General features: G+C 40.8%; 2 protein-coding genes across 5 annotated transcripts in view; both read left to right on the top strand.

The window, feature by feature from the left end:
- DCTN1-p150 (dynactin subunit 1) lies at positions 1-6006 on the top strand. The gene is made up of 4 exons (XM_018102126.2): positions 1-145; positions 283-345; positions 492-1849; positions 2792-6006. Exons 3-4 carry the CDS (start codon positions 545-547, stop codon positions 5216-5218), a joined length of 3732 nt encoding a protein of 1243 aa, XP_017957615.1. The 5' UTR covers positions 1-145; positions 283-345; positions 492-544; the 3' UTR covers positions 5219-6006.
- Positions 6007-9914: 3908 nt separating this feature from the next.
- Positions 9915-20993, top strand: part of LOC108652034 (bicaudal D-related protein homolog) — a 34037-nt gene continuing 22958 nt past the window's right edge. For 2 of the 4 annotated variants that reach the window (XR_016196652.1, XM_089259094.1), the window contains exons 1-2: positions 9915-10125; positions 11518-12380. Coding sequence is in view for 3 of the 4 variants with exons in the window: in XM_089259094.1 (XP_089115220.1) it covers positions 11970-12380 (411 nt within the window). In the remaining variant the exon portion in view is untranslated. Of the gene's footprint in view, positions 10126-10971; positions 10994-11517; positions 12381-20993 lie in introns of those variants that run through there. The other 2 variants (XM_089259096.1, XM_089259095.1) reach the window with 2 other exon arrangements.

Raw genomic sequence — 20993 nt, forward strand, 5'->3', positions numbered from 1 at the left:
GATGCTGTTCAGAAATCATCGTTGAAAATTAATAACTCACATCTCTACCTCACAGCTGTTCAGCTCTGTAAATTTGCGAATTTAGAATTTTCGGAAGAATTACTTTGCAAATAGTGAAAACATTTGCTTTTGTTTTATTTTAATTGTAAGTATTGTATATGTGTGTGTGTTATGCATACGCTTTGCATCGAATACATGTAGCAATTATTGCTAGGCATCAGTGAGTACTGCTCTTTTGGTGACTAATGATGTCAACATTTTTCGGTTTCTCTTTCCAATCAGCTACCTGGCGTTAGCCATATTTAAAAGCTGGACGTGACTGCAGTAGCTGTATAAAAAACTGAGGTAAGTTTTGCAATTTGATTTGCAATATGCAAATACATTCGAATTTAATTCTAATGCGTTTATTTTTTGTCTACGAACATACACACACACTCACATACACACGTGCACGTTTTCCAACATATACATATAACGTCATCTAACGCCAGTTTTATAACGCACACACGCACAAAACTGGCCCAGGTGACGGCAGTGCATCGAGATGTCGGAGAAGAACATAAAAGTGGGCGCGCGGGTCGAACTGACCGGCAAAGAGCTGTTCGGCACGATCGCCTACGTTGGCATGACCAGCTTTGCCGTTGGCAAGTGGGTGGGCGTGGTGCTGGACGAACCGAAAGGCAAGAATAGTGGTTCTATTAAGGGACAGCAATATTTCCAATGCGACGAAAATTGTGGCATGTTCGTGAGGCCCACACAGCTGCGAGTGATAACACCAGCGCCAGAGAATGCACCCGGCAGCGGTAGTTCAGGCACTGCCACGCCCACGCCGCAACCCACAAAGGCACGGCTTAGCGGATCACGCACCTCACTCTCATCCAGTCGCCAATCATTGCTTGGTTCACGCACACAGCTAACCACGTCATTAAATGAGCGAACGAGCTCTAATAGCAACTTGGCAACACGAAAGTCGCTCGCGCCCCAGAGCAGCAAAGATAAGGATGCTACCAGTACAGGACCAGAAGCCGGTGCAACAGCATCAGCAGCAGCATCCAAGCGCGCGTCGTTTGTAGAGACCGGTTTTCTAGAGATACTCAAGCCACAGTTTACGCCATCGCAGCCAATGCGTTCGCCTTCGTTTACGACGCCCCCAAATGCAACAGAGGACAAAGTGGCCTTGTTGGAGGCGCAAAAGATAGCCGCAGAGCTGCAGACCCAACTGGCCGATGTCACCGAGAAATTAGAGACGCTCAAGCAGCGTCGCAATGAGGACAAAGAACGTCTACGCGAATTCGATAAGATGAAAATTCAATTCGAGCAACTGCAGGAGTTTCGCACCAAGATCATGTCAGCGCAGGCCTCGCTGCAAAAGGAGCTGCAACGCGCCAAGCAGGAAGCAAAGGATGCCATCGAGGCCAAGGAGCGTCATGCCCAGGAGATGGCCGAGCTCTCCGACAATGTCGAAATGATCACGCTCGATAAGGAGATGGCCGAGGAAAAGGCCGACACCCTGCAGCTGGAGTTGGAGTCAAGCAAGGAGCGCATTGAAGAGCTACAGGTGGACCTCGAACTGCTGCGTTCAGAAATGCAAAACAAGGCTGAGACAAATATAACGGCCGCCGATGGCGGCATGTCCACCTACGAATTTAAGCAGCTCGAGCAGCAAAACATACGCCTCAAGGACACACTGGTACGACTGCGAGATCTAACGGCACATGACAAGCACGACATTCAAAAGCTGACCAAGGAGCTGGAAATGAAGCGATCCGAAGTAGCCGAACTGGAACGCACAAAGGAAAAGCTCAGCTCGAAGATCGATGAGCTGGAGGCCACAGTCGCCGACTTGCAGGTGAGCTAAATACTTTTACTCTTACCTGTAGAAACAATCAGGCCTGTTCTTGAAATTCGATTCCCAACTAACTGAATTTATATTTTATCTAAATTTGTTTCTAATTTTATTTAATTCCAATTTTTTTTTTTGTTAAATTACAATTTCTGTATATTTTCTTTTTTTATTTCAACCATTTCTCTACTGTCTTAAAATACCTTAAACATCCATTTGTCATAGAAAAATGAAAATAACATCGTAGAGAGATTATGAGGAAGAAATGAATATTTAAATATTCATATTAAAAAATCAATACATATGGAGTTTTTTAGGGAGTTCCCTTGGACCTTTTTAATTTATTTCTATCGCAATTGCAAATATTTGATTCTGTTTTGATTTTGGTTTACCGCATTAAATTTAATGTTCTCTTTCTATAAAATTATCAAATGGGAACAGGCCTGAATATATGTTTTATGTATATGTTTTTATTCTATTTCAAACACGCTCATAACAGAGACTTTAGTTTAATTATGTTTTAAGCTTTTCTGCTTTCGCTTGCTTTACTCGGCTCTGCCGCTCTATTTTTATTACACATGCGCACAATTTTTCTTGCCTTTGTTTTGCTTGGCTTTGCTGTAGCAGAGCTCCAGCTGAGCTCTTCACGAACATTTCTTTTTGCAACACTGAAATGTCTAAGATCTGCTGTCTTTCGCTCCAAACTATAAATAAAATGTGCAATTTTTCATTTAATTTCTTTGCCGGCATACATTAAATAAAATACATATGAAACGGTTGCAGGAGGTAATTTCCAATTGTTCAAGTTTATGTCGAGTTTCATATCATTCGTTTCATTCATTTCCCCAAGAGTTCCCGACAGTTTTCATATTACGCTAAGCATTTCTTGCATTGTCAATTCAAAGACCTAATTTCACACAAGAAACAAATATTATTGCACTTCTCAAGGAACAAGTCGATGCTGCGCTGGGCGCCGAAGAGATGGTGGAGCAGCTGGCCGAGAAGAAGATGGAGCTGGAGGACAAAGTGAAGCTGCTGGAGGAGGAGATCGCACAGCTTGAGGCACTGGAGGAGGTGCACGAGCAGCTGGTGGAGAGCAACCACGAGCTGGAGCTGGATTTGCGCGAGGAACTGGACCTGGCCAACGCCGCTAAGAAGGAGGTGCTGCGCGAACGCGATGCCGCCATTGAGACCATCTACGATCGCGACCAGACCATCACCAAGTTCCGCGAGCTCGTCCAGAAGCTGAACGAGCAACTGATCGAGCTGCGAGAGCGCAGCTCCAACAATGATCAAAAGTCGCTGCAAGATCCCAGCCTCAAGCTGGCCACCGAGACCATCGACTACAAGCAGATGTTCGCCGAGTCGAAGGCCTACACGCGCGCCATCGACGTTCAGCTGCGCCAGATTGAGCTGAGCCAGGCCAACGAGCATGTCCAGATGCTGACCGCCTTCATGCCCGAATCGTTTATGAATCGCGGCGGCGACCATGACTCCATATTGGTCATACTGCTAATCTCGCGCATTGTGTTCAAATGCGGCATTATCGTCTCGCAGACGCGCGAACGTTTCCCGGCCGTGGAGGCGGTGACCCGCGAGGCCGTCACCCAGGGCCATGCGGTGCAGCAATATGCCTTCAAGTGCCGCCTGATGCACTACATCCACAATCTGCAGTGTGCGCTGCACCAGATCCTCTACGGCCTGAACAGCTGCCAGCCCGATACGCTGCTGCGCGCTGGCAGTTCGCTGCCGGAGATGGTGGCCCAGGAGAAGATTGTCGACGGCATTATTGAGCTGCTGAAGTCGAATCAACTGGACGAGAACAGCACCACGGACAACATCGAGAAGTGCGTGGCGTTCTTCAATGCCATGAACTCGGTGCTGCTGGCAGGCGAACAGCTTCTGAACGAGACCCAAATGATACGGGACTGTGTGGCCTCGCTGAGCGCTGCCTGTGAGTCCATACTGAACGATACGGCCATTGCCAAGGTGATCATCCAGGAGGCGGGCGCCGCCAGTGACTCGATGCTGCTCATACAGTTTCTCAACGAGCACATGGAGAGCATCAAGCAGCAGGTGAAGCTGATCAAGCGACGTCTGCCCAACGATCAGCATGTGATCAAGTGCGGCCTGTCGCCGCACAAGATGGATGCCATGCGGGCGCTGGCCCAGAATATCAGTCGCATCATGTCCGCCATGCATTTGGCCACCAAGCAGGCGTTGGCTGCCATCGTGGCCAACATTGAGAGCGACAATGCGGCGGAGCACACGCTGCCACAGGACAAGTACTGGTCCCTGTTGTCGGCGGCCTGTGAGCGCATCTATGAGCAGGACGATCGCGGGCCAACGCAGAACTTTAAGGCGCTGCTGGGTCAGGCCAATGCGGATCTGCAGCACATTGCCCAGCACCTGCTGGACAAGGAGTACGAGATTATGTCTGCGGCCGGCGCAGCTCCACGTCCCCAGACGATCAGTACGCCTCTCAGTCAGCGTTCGCAGCTGATCAAGAAGCAGCTGGAGCAGAAGAATGTGCTGGCGGCAACGCTCGAGAATCGCGAAGCGGACATCAAGCAGCTCAAGCTGGCGGCCAAGATGAAGCTGAACGAGCTGAGCGAAATGCAAATACGCAAGGATCTCGCCGAGAAGAAGCTGAGCGTGCTGCAAGACGAGTACGAGCATGCGGTCAACAAGTGGAAGCTGCAGTACGAGGAGACGCACAAGAAGCTGCTGCAGAAGGAGAAGGAGTTCGAGGAGACCATGGATCATCTGCAGAGCGACATAGACGCGCTGGAGAGCGAGAAGAGCGACCTGCGCGACAAGCTGAAGCTGAACACCAGCGCCGGCAAGAGTATGACCTCTGACTCGCACTCCTCGCTCCACAATCTGTCCGCGACGGGCACGAGCAGCGCCAATGTCAGCTACACGACGCCCGCTGGCACCGCTCCCCTGGTGGCCGAGGAGCTGCAGCTGCTCAAGTGCGCCTTCAACAATGAGCGCAACGAGCGCATGCGGCTGCAGGCGCAGGATATGCGCGCCAAGCTAAAGCAGCTAGAGCCCATCTATGTGCCCCAGCCGCAGGATCAGCGGATCAATGCGCTCGAGTCTCAGCTGACCAAAATGAAGCACGCTTGGGTGCTGTCCCTCCTGCAGGTGCAGGCCAAGGGCAGCGGCGGCATGTCGGCAGCCAATCTTAACACCGTCGCGCTGCAGCGCCGCAATCAGCCGCTGCCCCCGAAGGCGGAGATCCGCACGCGCGCCTCCCGCCTCGCCTCGGACATATTGACAGAGTATCTGCAGCGGAAGCCACATCGTGCGTCAGCAGGAGAATTCGCCGTCTTCCCCACCGTCGACGTGAAGCGAGTGCTGCAGATTTAAGTGCTTCAGCAGGGGGCGGGGCAATAGCTAGGCTAGGTTTATAAGTGCGCAAACATTTTAGAGATTGCAAATTGCCTAGGAATGTGATGTTGCATCGCTTCATGCAACATGAACTCTGGGCAAGAGCTCGCCTCTTGCTCAACGTTCACGTAGCATTGGCGCGTTTGGCACTCCACATTGCTTGCAATTTGTTTTTGGTAATAGTACACACGCTTACGCCGAAGCAGTTTGTATCCAGCTTTCCTCCAACCCAGCTCGAGCTCCCACTCCAGCTATTAACATCCACTAATATTCCCTGTATCCTTTCCCAGAATCTGCCTTACGTGGGGGCCGCTGCATTATTGCTGATTGTTGTATTTGCACTTTGGCTGCGCTTTCGCAGCGACGTTCGATTTGTGTGGAACCTGCGTTGACCCCATCGCTGGCGCTGAGGCGATCCTGCTTGCATGCATCAGATGCGTGCCCATATACATATATATTTGATTGGTATTTAATTTATGTTTGTATCATAATGTATGTCAACTATGTAACCCTGTGTATCCCTAACGAGGCCTCTAATGAAATCAACTCATGCGAACATTTTTACAAACATGTATTATCTATGAAGCGAGAACTATGTGAATAAAAGACACCTACAACATAACTAACTTTCATCTTGTAACTAAAATGGATATGGAATCAAACATAGTTTGCATATGACAATTTATATAAATATCTATATATTTATATATACACATACATATTATATTCAAATAAACGAGTATATTTTCCAGATGTTGCTTAACAAATCCCAACTGTGTTTTTATTTTAATCAAGGTGTTAACTAAAAAAACAATTTTTTTTTTTTAATTATTAGCTTTTTCTAAACACATTTAAATTTATTTATCATTCGGCATATTGAAAATGTAATACTATTATTTATTAAAGTTTTCTTTGATCTAATTAATCTCTTTTGAAAATATATAGAATTTATACAAATAAATGTATATAGCTTAATAAATAAATACATTAAAAATGAATTCTCTTGTTCAATTATAAATTTCGATTTTTGCTATAAATAAGTTTACATTTTTGCAATATTAATAAAACTTTACAAATTTCCACACATAAAAAAACCCACAACACAGAGCAGCCAGCTGTGGAACGTAAGCACTTACCATCCACATTATTCGATTGGCGCTCTTAAGTTCCATCAACAACAGGTCGGGCGAGAGCACGGTTTTTTCTCTTTGCCAGCAGCGCTCTCTGTGCAGCTGTCTCTTTCTAGCATCATTATAAAAATAACAGCAGCAACTCAATGCCGCTTGGTTACAGCCAACAGCCACAAAGCCAACAACAACAACTACAAGCATAATAATGACGACGACAACAACAACTACAACAGCTGCAATAGTCATAGAAACTATTACATTAGCCGACCATAAACCATGATGGTCACAAAAGTAGAAGAGCCCGCCCCTCGCGCTGCCCTTGCTTGAACTGAAGCGCAAGCTATGTGAAGTACAAACAGCTGGCGTTGCTCTGCTGCTGCTGCTGCTTCTTCTTCTTCTTGCTCTTCCTCTGCTTGTTGCCCTTTCTGGCTGCCCTGAGCCTGGCCTAAAGCCGTGTCTCTTCCAGCTGACCTTATTGCTGACCTCAATTGCAATTGCATTTGCTTTAATTCCTCTGTTTCTTCCTCTTCGTCAATTGAGCCGCTTGCGGAAGTCGATGGCCCAACTCCGTCTCGTCTCGTTCCGTTCCGATGTGATCCAGTTCGGGTAGCGTAGCATTTAGAATATGTTTCGGGTCTGCGCTTTGGTGAACTTTTATAGAGTGACTCGCATGGGTCTGGGGCTGGCTTAGGTCTCGACAACTGGACTGAATTCTCAATTCTCACGCCCAGCTCTGACCTTTTTAGCAGTATTTTGGCTGAGCTTTAAGCGATTTCGAAATATGCTGGCTGGTTCTGGGCTAAGAATTCGACATCAAGGTTCTTAGAATGCGCCAAATGTTGTAATTGAAATGTATCTCTATCCGTATCTGTATCTGGTTGCCGCACACACGATGCGCTCTGCTGGGTGGAGATCCTTAACTGTCTTTGACACACATATCCAGTAGCCAGCACACTGACCGAGCCATGTTCTCTTGTCATTGGCGCACTGCGATTCGCAATGCATTACGAAAATATATGAAAACACAAACAATACGCGATACATAACAAAAACTTCGCGCATAAAGCAAAGCAACGCAGTGCTTGTAATGCCCCAGAGCTGTTGACTCATGCCCATGGCAAGTGCGAAAAAACACATCATAATTATGGCATTATTAGCCAGGTCCGAAGAGATGCAGGCAGACTTGGCATATACTCTAGAAAATGGGAATGGAAATTTTATCATTCATTTCAATGAATAATGTAAGACTTGGAATATGAATATTTCTTATTTGGCATATATCCGAGGAATATTACGTACTTCTAGTAGAATATCTTATCTTGACAAATTCTTGACTTTATTCAAATAAAAAGTGTTGGTAAATTCATCCTGATTCCTTCCCCTAATTCAAATTCATTGCAGTTATTTTCCTTTTCTACATTAATTTCGTACCGAAATCGTAGCAATCTCATATTTCCTTATCAGATTGTAATCATACCAGTGGATTAAGTTCTATGCAAATTTTAATCAAAACTCTCATATAAAAAGAAGTCCTTTTAGAGAGACTTATGTTATATTTCTCTGAAAACAGCTTCTAATATATCAGAGCTTACACCCATCCAACCTTCCATTTACAGAGTATCTTAAGAAATAATTGAACTCAAATGAAAAAAAAGCAAAACTGAAACCAGTTTGGGTGCCACCCGAAGTCAAGGAGTTAGAGAGAGGGACGTATTGAGGGGAAAGGAGATAGGAATTGCATTGGTCTTCTAAATGACCGCAACAAGATCGAGAGTGCGCAAGAGATTTGAAAAGAACTCAAGAACACGCCTCGTTACGCATCGTTACAGTGACTACAGATCGATCGAACTGCTCAGCCGATGCCCTACAAATGTTGGCCAACCCGCTCCAAAGGAGGCGACTGACCCGACCGACCGCTCGAGGCTCGAGTTTGAGGAGCTGCAAGAAAAACAAAACCCTAAGATCAACAACGGAAGCGCGAACGAAGTTTCACTCTTCAAGCGAGTTCTTGGTTACGCCTGGTTAATTACAAAGCAACCAGCTAAGCAGTCAAATGCTCAATTTGGTAAATGACCAAACAGTAGCCATCACTATCAACATCAACATCAACAATCAACCATCAACAGACGCCCCAAACATAAACAAGAGGCCACGCAATGGATGGCCACATAGTAGTTCCGCCTAATGGCCTGGGTATTGTCTTGTCTGCCCGTTGAAGGGTTAGCAAGGGGTCTGGGTCTTCGGTCTCCGGCCGCCGGTCTCCGGCCGCCGGTCTCCGGGTCTCGGTTAGAACAATGGGGCCAGGCACAAGAGTTAAGCTTGAGGCATCTTCAGTTGTTTTTTTCTTTTGCCACTTGAAGCGCTCATTGTGCATGTTGTTTAGGTCTTGGGATTTGTTGGTTGCGGTACCACGCACTAGACCCAATGTCTATATCTGTGCTCCATTGTTATTGCCGCTCTTATGTGCGCTATTGTTGTTGCTCTTATTGTTGTTGTTTTTGTTTTTGCTGTGACTTGGCGTCGTATGTAAATTTGATTTTCATTGAAATATTCGCTGTGCATTGCAGCCCCCTCTCTCCCGCTCTCACTCCCCTTCCTCTTATCGTAGCATGCACAACACACAGTTTCAATGTAGTTCACTTGAACGCTTTCGTAAGCCAGCCCCGCAAAAGGGTTAACAGAGAGCGCTACAGAAAGAGAGAAAGACAGAGAGAGAGAGAGAGAGAGAGAGAGAGAGAGAGATGTAACAGCTGGCATTTAAGAGAGTACGTTTAGTTGTTGCTTATAAACAGGTTAACTTTGCATTGAAATGCTGCTCAATAGGGCTGTCGAGCTGCTCGAAAGTTAAGCTAGTATTTATAAGAAATATGAAGTAAATATAAAATAAATGTAACATTCAAAAGTAAACTGGAAATTAGCACAAAAAATAAAATAAATTGAATTAATATAAATATTTGTTATAGATATTCGTTAACCCAATGTTTATTCCAAATATTTATAAATTAAAAATATATTTAAAAACTGTGCTTATGTGTTGTATATTACTTATTAAATTATTATTGTCATTATACATTAATAAAAGTGACAATTAGTGGATAATTTTTTTCTTTACATGCAGCACTGCTATCATATGCATACATTATATATGATCAATATAGTTAATCTCTTTTCGACCAAAAGTAGATAAAACATTACTCAATTTTATGATTTAATAATCAAACTCTGTTAATGCTATCTAATGTCAACAGCCAAAAAAATATTACCCAAGTATTAGCTCATTAATAATTCCTTATCTGTGTTAATTTCAGCCACTATCTTATCTATTCGATATAGCCCGCATATATTAGCAGCCTTGTCATACTATCTTATTGACTTACTTCAATATCGCTTGGCAACCCTAAAGAGTTTCTCTTAAGCACAGCCGTGCTCTCTCTTTCTCTCTCGCTCTCTCTGTGCTGTGTGGCTTTGGCCATTTGTTGAGCTGTTGTTGTTGCCAAGTTACCAAGTTGGCTTGGTTACTCATTTGTTTTGCCAATTTCTGTAGCATTGCAGGCGGTTTCAGTTAGTACCGAACCCTCGCGCCAAACAGACGTCGTGCATTCCATAGCGGAAACCCGAGCGAACCGCAGACCAAAACAAAAGAAAAACCCAAAAGCGAACTACCAAAAAAGTCGCGTTTCTCGGCATCGGCATCGGAATCGGAAGTTCTTTTTGGCTTGCTGTTGTCGCCGCCGCAGTCGCCGTCGTGACCGAGAGGTTTCTGTTTGTTATGATATATCCATCTACCTAAAATACATTCAAAGTTAGTTAGTTAGCTGGTTGGCGCGTTGCGAAAGTGGAAAGTAGTATCTTTTTGTTTGCTATAGATAAAACTCAAGTCGAGAGCTAAAAGCACGCTAAGCGCGCATTCAATTTTTTCTGCTCTTGTTGTTGTTTTGTCAATAAAAGCTGAGAACCAGACAGAATATATATATACATATTTATATAGTGATATACTTAACTATGTGACTGTGGCACATATAACGGAAGTGCTTGACTCGCACACAACAACAACAACAATAACTAACTACGTGTGTGTGTGTGAGTGAGTGTGTGTGTTGCTAACCAATAATAAAACAAATTAAATGTTGGCCAAAAAACGAACGCATTAAGCGCATTTTATATTGGCTTTAACAACAACAGCAACAACAATAACAACAAAAGCAGCTGCCACCAAATGCAGCAAAGCGTGAAGTGCTTGCCAAATGAATTTTCTATATACAAATATATACTACATACGAAATGAAGCATTAGAAATTCGTATTTAAAGCTACGGCTAACACTAACAATACCCAATCCAAATTTGGCGCGACAAAACTCGATTTTCAGGCGTTCGATCCATTGACGTCAAATGTTATAGAAATTATAAATACCTACATATATATTTAACCCAGAAATGCGATATTAGCTTACATGAAATTGTGCTGAAAACCCAACTTAAAAACCATACTAAAGTCTGCCTAACTAAAAATTCACAAACATATTCCACCCATACATATGTATCTATTTATATATTCGAATGTATATAATACACAAAAGTATTTAACACATTTTGTCACGTAAATCAGTAGAAATAATATTTAAGGTAAGCTTTATAAAGCTTAAAAAATTCCAGATATACATATGTACATACATTTATATAAAGTAAAAGGTCTCTAAACGGATGGGCATATATTAATATAAAATATAATTGATTTTTCGAAATTCTATTAACTTTTCGAAAAGTAACCAAATTCTTAACCCTTAGACGGCCCCGAGTATTAACCCTCTTGCATGCAGCTTAACTAAACGTTCATTATATTCCGTATTTATATGTCATCCTGTGTGTGTGCACTCACAGACACACATACATAAATATGCATATATATATATTGACCTGGTCGACTCTCCATATCCACAGCCCTTAGTCTGTAATCGAAAACGTGCTTGTAAATGTGCAACGTGATCGGCGCTCCTTTTTTGTTAGCTTAGCTCAGTTTACGTGCTCGTTTTTGGGGCGGTGAGCAGGTCTTGTATTATATTTCCATATCCCTTGCTGCCAATTTGGCTGTAATTCACAGTAATGCTATTTACTTACTAAACTTGCCTGCTATTTACCAACATTAATAGTTGAATCGCCATACAAACGCATGCTGGGCTGCTCCTGGGCAGCGGACATCTATGGAAACATCATGTGGCTTGGGCCTGTCATTCCCGAGGCACAGCTACAGCATCATAAGGGACTTCAGCGTCATCAACAACAACAACGACAACAACAGCAGCAACAACAAGAGCGACTACAGCGTGTTGTCTTGTATCTGAAAACCTAACCTAATAATACAAAGAAGAGAGAGAGAGAGAAAAAAAAAAAAAACAAATTATAATCGCCGCTAACAAAATAAATCACTAATCGCTCGCTCGCTCGCTCGATTGCCCGGTCGATCGCCTTCATCAAATCTAACAAGCAATAATATACATATAAATTATTATATATCGCATTTTTGTGTTATGTTTGTGTGTGTTTTGTTTGTTGTTCGTAATACCACCCAACCACCACCACTTACCGCCTGCCGTTAACGATCATGCATAGACCAACGCTAGCAAATCCTATAACTGCTGCCGGTATTGCTTCATCCATATCAAACAACAACTACAACTACAAATCAAAACGCGCACGTCAACTCAGCAAGCCCACAACGGCCGGCACAGCAGCAGGGGCGACAGCTAAAGAGTCTGCAGTCGATTTGTCATCGCCACTCTACGATAACCATTCGCACTCCTCACTAATTGACGCTTCAATTGATTTAGAACATTACATCAGCGCCATGGAGGCACGACGCAACGAGAGCGAACCGGATGTGTGGGCTCAGTTGCAGCAAAAGGAATCGGATATACTATTAGCAGCAGAGCTGGGCAAAGCTTTGCTAGAAAAGAACGAGGAACTGGTGAAACAGCAGGAGAAGCTAATTGAGGAATATTCTAGCAAAATTGAGGTAAGTTGACATATGAACTAAAAATATTGTATTAACAAGAAAACCATATGCCGATATTCAAGTCAGCTGGCAACGCTGATCGACTTTTGTCCTTCGATTACCTGTAGCTTTCGTGGCTTTTATCGATAGTGTGAACTTTAAAAGTTGAATTTGAGTGTTCCGCTTGCTGTCAGCGCTGATCGCATATGCTCTGACTCATCTTTTGATTTGTATTGATTTTGTGGCCTTACCTGACAAAAGCTGACTTAATTCCCAGCTATTAATACAGTCCTCTATAGTATATGCATAATTTAATGCATATTGATTAATTCTCTTCTTCTTCACTCCACCTGTTCAACGGCCAATTGCAGCAGGACACATTTTGTCAACTGCAATGTCGTACGACAACGTATTAAATATTTATTTACAGAAGTACATGACAGCCATGGAGTATGGACATACATATGTATGTACCTACATACATATCTACATATGAATGTATGCATGTTTGTGTGTATCCCAAGTGAGTGGTCAACGAAATGTTTGCCTGACATGTCCCATAGAATTCACGATAAAAGTGCGCAGTAAACTACTGAGCTACAAACACACATGCAATGCATACCTTCATACATAAATACATATATGCATAGTAGTTATCTACGTAATGTTATCGATTTTTCATGCTCTTACTTTGCATTGGTTGCATTCTAGAGTTTACACAAACCGTTGCAGCCTTAGCAGCTATTTAGCTATTTTATTCTTCTATCAACTAGCTGTACTCTGATAGCGCCATAAGTCAAAGACAATACAAGGAAACATACGCCAATTTGTTTATCTTTATCAATGCCTGTGTACGACGACGACGACGACCTTGAACCACAGTGGGTGTTGTGTGCGCTCGCACACCTGTTTACATACGAGCAATAGACAATGTTCTATAGCTAATATCCAGAGCTAATGCCCAGATAACGCTCTAGCGCTCTGGTTCAAGGCATAACACGCGCCCGGCTCAAGTTCGTGGTCGTTCATTAGCATATTACTTGCTGCGTATTTAACCAAAACTTTATGGAGCCACCGCCCGCCCACGCCCATCCCAGCGCCCAGTGAATAGTTAGGCTAATGGAATTGTTCTTTTTGTTGTTCACAAATTCTGTTTTCTTATCAATTATATTGACTTTTGGGCATTCGTCATGTAAACGCAACGTTAATGTCAATGGAACCAACCGTTCCATGGGAGCTGCTAGGAAATGTGGGTATGTAGTTATTTGGGTATTCTAGGAAGTGTAGTGCCCTTTGGTGTCAGTAACCCAGACAGAGGACGGAACGAGGCGTTGAACTTGAATTAAATTCGATGCGTATGCAGGTTGTACGACTGAGTTGGTTTAGTCATGCAAAGAGGTGTAGTTTTTTTTCCGTTCGGGCTTTTTGAAATTGTCGCATGACTTCATCTTCATTTCGAAAGCATATATATATTTAGTGGGAAGGCCACTCTAGGGAGCTGACCGACTGACTAACACGAAATAAATTTTTCAAGGAGACTATTTTGTAATATTTTTAGAGAATACACTTTGACTTTGACTTGTTTTCCTTCTAAAAATTAATAATTTTCAAAATTTGGTTCCCATGTCTTTCGATGACCTATCAATAATCGATTGTCTTGTGGTACGCCTATTAGAAATCCATAAGAAAACGCAGCCAAGTGAACCATTTAAAATCTACTGCTGTGTAGCATTATTCATTAAAATTATTGCGCTCATCCAGCGAAACAAAAACATTTTCCCATGTTCCACTTTTCATTAACCAAAACACAAAAAGAGAAGTACAAAGACAATAACGATTCGCTTCAAGCTTTTAACTCGAAATTGGTCAAGACGCAAAGGTCAAATGAGCCGTTGAGTGATTCAATTTGTCATTCGGAATATTTCAATTAATTTGCAAGCTCAATGGAGCAGGACTCGTGGCGTGTGGCACGTGGCATGTGGCATGTGGATGCCGCATAAATCAGATAAAGAAATGTTAGCTAAGCTCTTTGCGAATTCGCAAAGTTTTTTTTTCGCATATGCAAAGCGAAGAGCATATCTACTAAAATGGGTGTCTAATTAATTTTTGGAGGCTCTGATGGCCGCTGATGCGTCATAAGCACAATGCCACATTTGCCATTTGGCATTTGGCATTCGCTGTTAGTTGTGGGCCATTTTAGTTGATGTCCAGGCATAATGTAGTGTGCGTATATACAATATACAATATATAATAGTTGCTATAGCTATGGCTGACTGACGTAATTAGAGTTGGGACTGGCCAGTCTATTGTGTAGGTGTGTAGGTGTTGGCTTAGTTCGTGGTTCGAGTCATCAAGCGCGCCTTTTTTTGCGGTCTGTTGAAGCGTGTGTGCCAATTTATGAGCATGGGCCTTTATTTTTAGCTGATTTTATTATTTATTTTGATTTGCTTTATTTTCTGACCAGCTTTCGTAATATACTAAGCCCACCATGTAAATGAGCAACGTACATATGTATGGGCGCAGCTGCTGCGCATTCACTGAAAATCTAAATATTTACAGCGCTTTCCAGACTTTTCCTTTGTGTACATAGAAGAATAGTTGATGGTTCTTTAAAACTTTCTAAGGTTCTCACGCATTTTTCAAATTATTTAAGCTGGGGCTCTTTTCTTTAACAAACTCTCGGCTATCAATATTGTTGGCTATTTATGTGTAAAATATCACACAGTTTCTTGTAGTATTCGATGCCTGCTCTAAAATATCTAGTTCACAGTCCGAAAACAAACGTTGCTTTTTGCCATTGTCTGAGAAACGGGTTTTATTTTTCTTCGCTTACGCCCAACTGGCTGACCATGCTTTTATATTTAGTTTTTCTCATTTTTTTGTATTTTGAACTAAAACCCGCTCCGGAGAACAATTGGCGATTGGCCTATCAATTGAAGTTGTAGCTTAGTTCGGGTCTGTCGTTTATCACGATTTACTGCCAATTGTTGTTATTATTTGTTAGGAAATGAATTGAGATTGAATCTCTGAAATATTTCCAACACTTTACCGTACCTCTCTAATGCTATTGCTTTGTCATTTCTTGGAACAACTTTTGAGTGGGCGTATGAAACGCTACAAAATATCTATATACATACATATGTATGAATGTAAGTTTATATGTTTAGATACTGCATACATTATAGAACTTGTTGTGTTTACCTCTGGCCTTTTCGAAAGTCCGTTTCGCCTTGCCGATTTAATACGTTAAGTGAACTAACACGTTCTTTCATTGTTTGTTTTGTTTTAGCAACCAGTTTCTTTTTCTCTCTAATTTATTAAGCCGCTCTTGTGCCCGCCCCTTCTCAATGCAATGCCAATTTTCAGCGACTGCAATTATTCTTGAGATCTTTGCTAAGAACTTAATAATATAACTCGCCTTGATTAGCATTGATTGCAACAGGATGCATTTAGATGCAGAAACATGCAAAATCGAAAATGAGCGATTATTTAAATAGTAAACGGAAACGTGACTATAAAAAGTGGAGAATAATCGATTGTAGAACGTTTACCAGCCAGCCCGCCAGCTATCGATAACATGCCCACTTGACACTTCGCCAACACTGTTGCTCATCAAAATGGCCATTAAAAACGGCAAATCATGCGCTTTAATTTCGTGGTTCCGCCTTTCGCCCGCCCACCGCACTTCAAACTTACTTGATTGACCATATAAAGAACGCCGATCTTCAACGCCTAAGAACACAAAAGCAGCGTATGGACAAAGGCAACAACCTACACAACAACCTATACCAAATGTAACTGTTATTCTTTTTTTTTTTGTGTGAGGCCTGGATTAGATAATATTGAAAGCCATTCTGAACGCAAGTTTCTCAGACATTTTATAGTTTATTTTTATTTGTATTTTATTTTCAATGATTTTGATCAGAAAATCAAAAGCTCGGCTCACGTACGCGATCAAACTTCTCTTTTGGGGTGAAGTCATCAACATACATATATCGTCGCTTGCCGTCCGTTGTCCGACAATTTATCGACAAATTCGCAAACAAAAACAAAAACAATAACAAAAATTTCAAAATTAACTCATTTGCATGTGAGTGTGCGAGTTCGTACGTCCCAGTTGATGAAAACCAGTTTTTAAAATGGTTTTTATGCAGTCTATAAAATATATACATACATATGTACATATATACTATATATATGTGTATATATATTTTGTTTTTGTATATTCTTTGATTGCTGATTCATCATACTCGAAGCTAAAGCTCATTTCCCTCTCATTTCTCTGACTTTAGCTCAGCTTTACTTCTTTGAAATTGCGTGGCACGCAGTTTTATGACCACTCCTCCCCCTCTCTCTCACACTCTCCCTTCACATTTCCACCTAGCATAACCTGGTTAATAGTTTTGGGTTCGTAGTACGCTGCAAATTAAGGTCGCTCGACATAGTTGCTATGAATATTATGTCTACAAATTCATATACGATTGTATGTATGTATGTATGTGTGTCTGTGTATGTGTGTGTACTGGGCCTAGCTATGGTCAGCCCATTTAGCAGTTGCCACTTGGCCAGTAATAGCATTTCTTTATTTGTTTATGATCTGGTCGAATGGTGTGCAAATGTCATGGTGACTCTGTTTCTTTTACCTATGGCAAATTACTTTCCTTGTTTGGCGGGGCATTCGGTTTTTTGTGTGTCACAGGGGAAACTTGAGTTTTTAATGCGGATTTTCCGCATTATTTCTGGGGGCCCTTTTGCTTTTCAAATCGCAACTAATGAGCTTTGACGCAAAAACCACACAAATATTGCTAAAAGAAAATATGTTGCATCTGATTGCCGTTGGAAAAACTGTTTTAAGAGGGTCTTGAACTCGCCATCACAGAAATTAGTTCGCATCAAAACGGATTCGATTTTTATGTACATCTTTTTAGATCTCATAAGAAACATGAACCGAGATGTATAAAAACTCAATAAGCTGATCAGAATGCCAATGAAAATATTTGATAATAAATTAATGAAATAATATATACGTAATTTATTGATCATCAACACTCATGTCTGAGTTTAGGAACCTCTCAACAACAATAAGATAATATGTAAAAAACACGTTTTATTTGTTCTTAAATTAAAAAAAAAAAAAAAAAAAAGGTTTTAGATTTTAAATAAAAAAAATATAATAATAAATAATATATGACCATATATGCAATGTGTTTAGCATTACCAGTGTTGAAAAACATAGTTATTTCACTTTCTCAAGTAGATTCTTGTCTGATTTGTAGTGAATATCTTAATTTCACTTTCTATTTTCTATTAACTTTTGAATTATTTATAATATATATTTATATAATAATACAATATAGTATAATAATAAAATAAATAATAATCTGCCAATTGTTACTTGATCGAAAATAAAATTTCAATTTATGCGTTTGTTAAGACGCTGCTTTGTTAGAGTTTGAATTGTGTTGATTCAAATTTCTAAGGGATTTGAATTCAAATTTGTCAATATGCGTTTATGCGTTCTGGTCGCCTTGACTGTCGATAATCCATGGCACTCTGCATACAAATTAGTGAATTCCTCATTTGGATGTTATGTTAATGGATACGATTCTCTTTAGCTTGAACTGCAAAGCTTAAACAACGTAAAAATTGATTGAAATGATTTTCATGACTTATATTCTAAATGTTCAGGAGAAATTCCGAATTTCGATAAAATAAAGTCCATTTCAAGTTCAAGTTAATGATAGCTCTTTTGATATCGCATCACACACAGCTCGAATTGCAGTTGATTTTTTATGAACCGAAGAGCTTCAATAACTTCGATAGTCCGCAATTGTCACAGCGGCTGCACTCATTTGCACGCTCATCGAATTACAGATCTGCGAAGTGGACCCTCAGGCTGAAGTCATGATCAGCTAACTGTAGCTGCAATTACGTATAAACTATGGGCATATTTCCATGTAATTTAATAACGCTTGACGTCTTGCAGGAAGTAAAAAGTATTCAAAGCTTTTGCTGTTGCTGTTGCTGCTGCTGCATGTCCGCTACAAATTAAATCATAATTGTATTAAACATTGATTTAATTTCGAAAGAGTAAGAGAGCAAGATACAAATTGCATAATGCTGGACTGACCGGGGCTGGCCTGACTTGGCATGGCCTCCAAGAGCAACCTCAGCGAGGAGCAAACGGTAACAAATCGTTTGCCCCGTCTGCCAATCATCCGAGTCTCTGTCAAAGTTTATTGATGTGCAAATTAGTATGAACTGCTCGGTGAGCTATATAATTATCCATCATGCAATGTCTGCCTGACATTGGCAGCGAGTCGACTCCACAGACGACGACGAAGGCGAAGAGGCGGCTCCAACTCTCAAGAGTATTCCAACAATGAGAGCACCTTTAGCTCATTGTTGTTGCTGGTTTGTCGTTGTTACATACCAAATTATTTTGTTCCCATGTAAGCGTGTGTTTGTGTTTGTATTTTCTTTAATTGTTCTCTCTCACTCTGCCACAAATTTTGCTATCTTTTTTTCTGTTTAATTTTATAACGAATTGTTGAAGGTGAAAGCATTTTCACTTTCCAAAACAATTTGATGTCAAAGCGAAACTTGGGAACAATAGCCACAGCGTTGCTAATATAGGTCTAAATGAGACTCTGATATCTTAACTATACGTATCTATAAATATAAAATTATAATATGATATGTGTATAACAAATGTGCAGCTGAGATAGTTATTCATATATGTGGGGTTTATCAAAGTGGAATAACAAACGAATAATGCTCTTTAAAGATTTGAAAAAATCTGAAAACATTAGGTCCAACGAAGGCGTCCAATTAGCCACGAGCCGAGAGGTCTATAGAATTTGTTGATCTAATTTTGGAGCACTACATTCATGTGAAGTTCTAGTTCTAGATACTCTTTATAAACGAGAGAATGCTATCCTAATTTGCCACGCCTTCAATATAGTCGGATTATAGGTATATCTATACAGGAACATAACAGTCAAGTATAGAAATTCTAGCTAAAGCTGAACATTCTAATGTGAAGCTGTTCTCATAGTTTTCAAAACCTTATATACATCCTATATACTGTAATGATAAATAAATCAAATTAAGATTAGGCAAAGTATATGCATAGAAGTATATAATCTTTAATTCATGTTCAAATTCATTCATCTGTAGCGCAAATTCACAAATGAATAAATTTGTTTACTTATTCATTTATGTAAAATTAATAATTTATGAGAAATGAAGAAAATGTACTCCTTTATATACAATTAAATAATTTTGAATAATATTATGAATAAATACATTAAGACTTTGAATTTAAGCTTTGCAAATGTTTTCATTGAATGCATTTGTTTTCTTTTTTGTGTGCACTATTCGAGTGTAGTATAGGGGAATTTATCATATATTATATCATATCATATCTCGTAGCACTTATCATTTCAGTCAGCCCACTCACAAACCTTTTTTTTTGTTTTTATTACTATGTATTTTTCGAGTGGCTGACTCAGTTATATTTAATAAATAATATCTTTATATGCCAAGCAAATGCACACTCCTCGCAGATATACATATATGTATGTATATATATATATATATATGTGTGTATGTGTGTGTGTGTAGAGAGCTGCTAATTGGCCAGCTTTCATTGCAATAATAAAAATATTTGAATTGTGACTAAGAGAGACAACGAGCCCAATTGGCATATTCAAAAGCCAACACAAATGCAAATAAATATACATATGTATATAATATAGATATAAATATATAAGAGTTTACATATATCTACATATACATATATATTTGTAATATTCATATACGTATATGCCAATCGAACGTTAGCATGATGACAATAATAGACGATTTCACAAAATACGATACCAAAAGCAAAAAAATAAAAACAATGCATGAGTGCGCATGACTATCAGATACCCTGTATACCAACTGAAGCAAAGCTTTTTATACTCATTCACGAAGTGAATTAGTATATTGGTTTTGTGCAATGTCCGTCTTGCTGTCCGTCCGTCTGTCCGTCCGTCCGTCTGTCCGTATGAACGCAGTTCATTTCGCCGCTATTGAAGCTAGAGACTTGAAATTTGGAACACATACTCGTGTATAACTCCGATTTATAAAGTGTTAAAATTTTTCCGATCCGCCCACTAGGGGCGTGGCAAATCGGAAAATGCATTTTCCGATATACCAGAAATCATGTTAGTTGAAGAGCTAGAAAGTTGAAATTTGGTATGTAGGTCCGCGTTGATCCCCCAAGTCCAAAAAGCTATGGTGGATATATCTACGCCTATTGGGGGCGTGGCAAATCAGATAAAACTGTATCTCCTAAAGTTCTAAAGCTAGAACGTTGAAATTTCGCACGTGAGCTAATGCTATAATTCTATAATGACTGATGAAATTTTTATGTCTACGCTTACTAGGGGCGTGGCAAATCGGACCTGAAGATATAGTGATTTTTCAAATTTGGCTATATTCTAGGCACTATTGATGCTACAGACTTGAAATTTGGTATATATACGCGAATTGACCTCCCAAGTCCAACAAGCTATAGTGGATATATGTCCGCCCAAAGGGGGCGTGGCAAACCGCAAAACTTTATAACTCCGACAGTTTAAGAGC

The sequence above is a fragment of the Drosophila navojoa genome, chromosome 4, assembly GCF_054131105.1.
Source record: "Drosophila navojoa isolate 15081-1374.11 chromosome 4, UAZ_NAV_1.0, whole genome shotgun sequence".
Lineage (NCBI taxonomy): Eukaryota > Metazoa > Arthropoda > Insecta > Diptera > Drosophilidae > Drosophila > Drosophila navojoa.

Excerpts from the sequence above, each read along its gene's own strand:
- DCTN1-p150 (XM_018102126.2), top strand. The coding sequence starts at position 545 with ATGTCGGAGAAGAACATAAAAGTGGGCGCGCGGGTCGAACTGACCGGC. Across the intron at positions 1,850-2,791 it reads CCACAGTCGCCGACTTGCAG|GAACAAGTCGATGCTGCGCT; the intron begins GTGAGCTAAATA and ends GCACTTCTCAAG.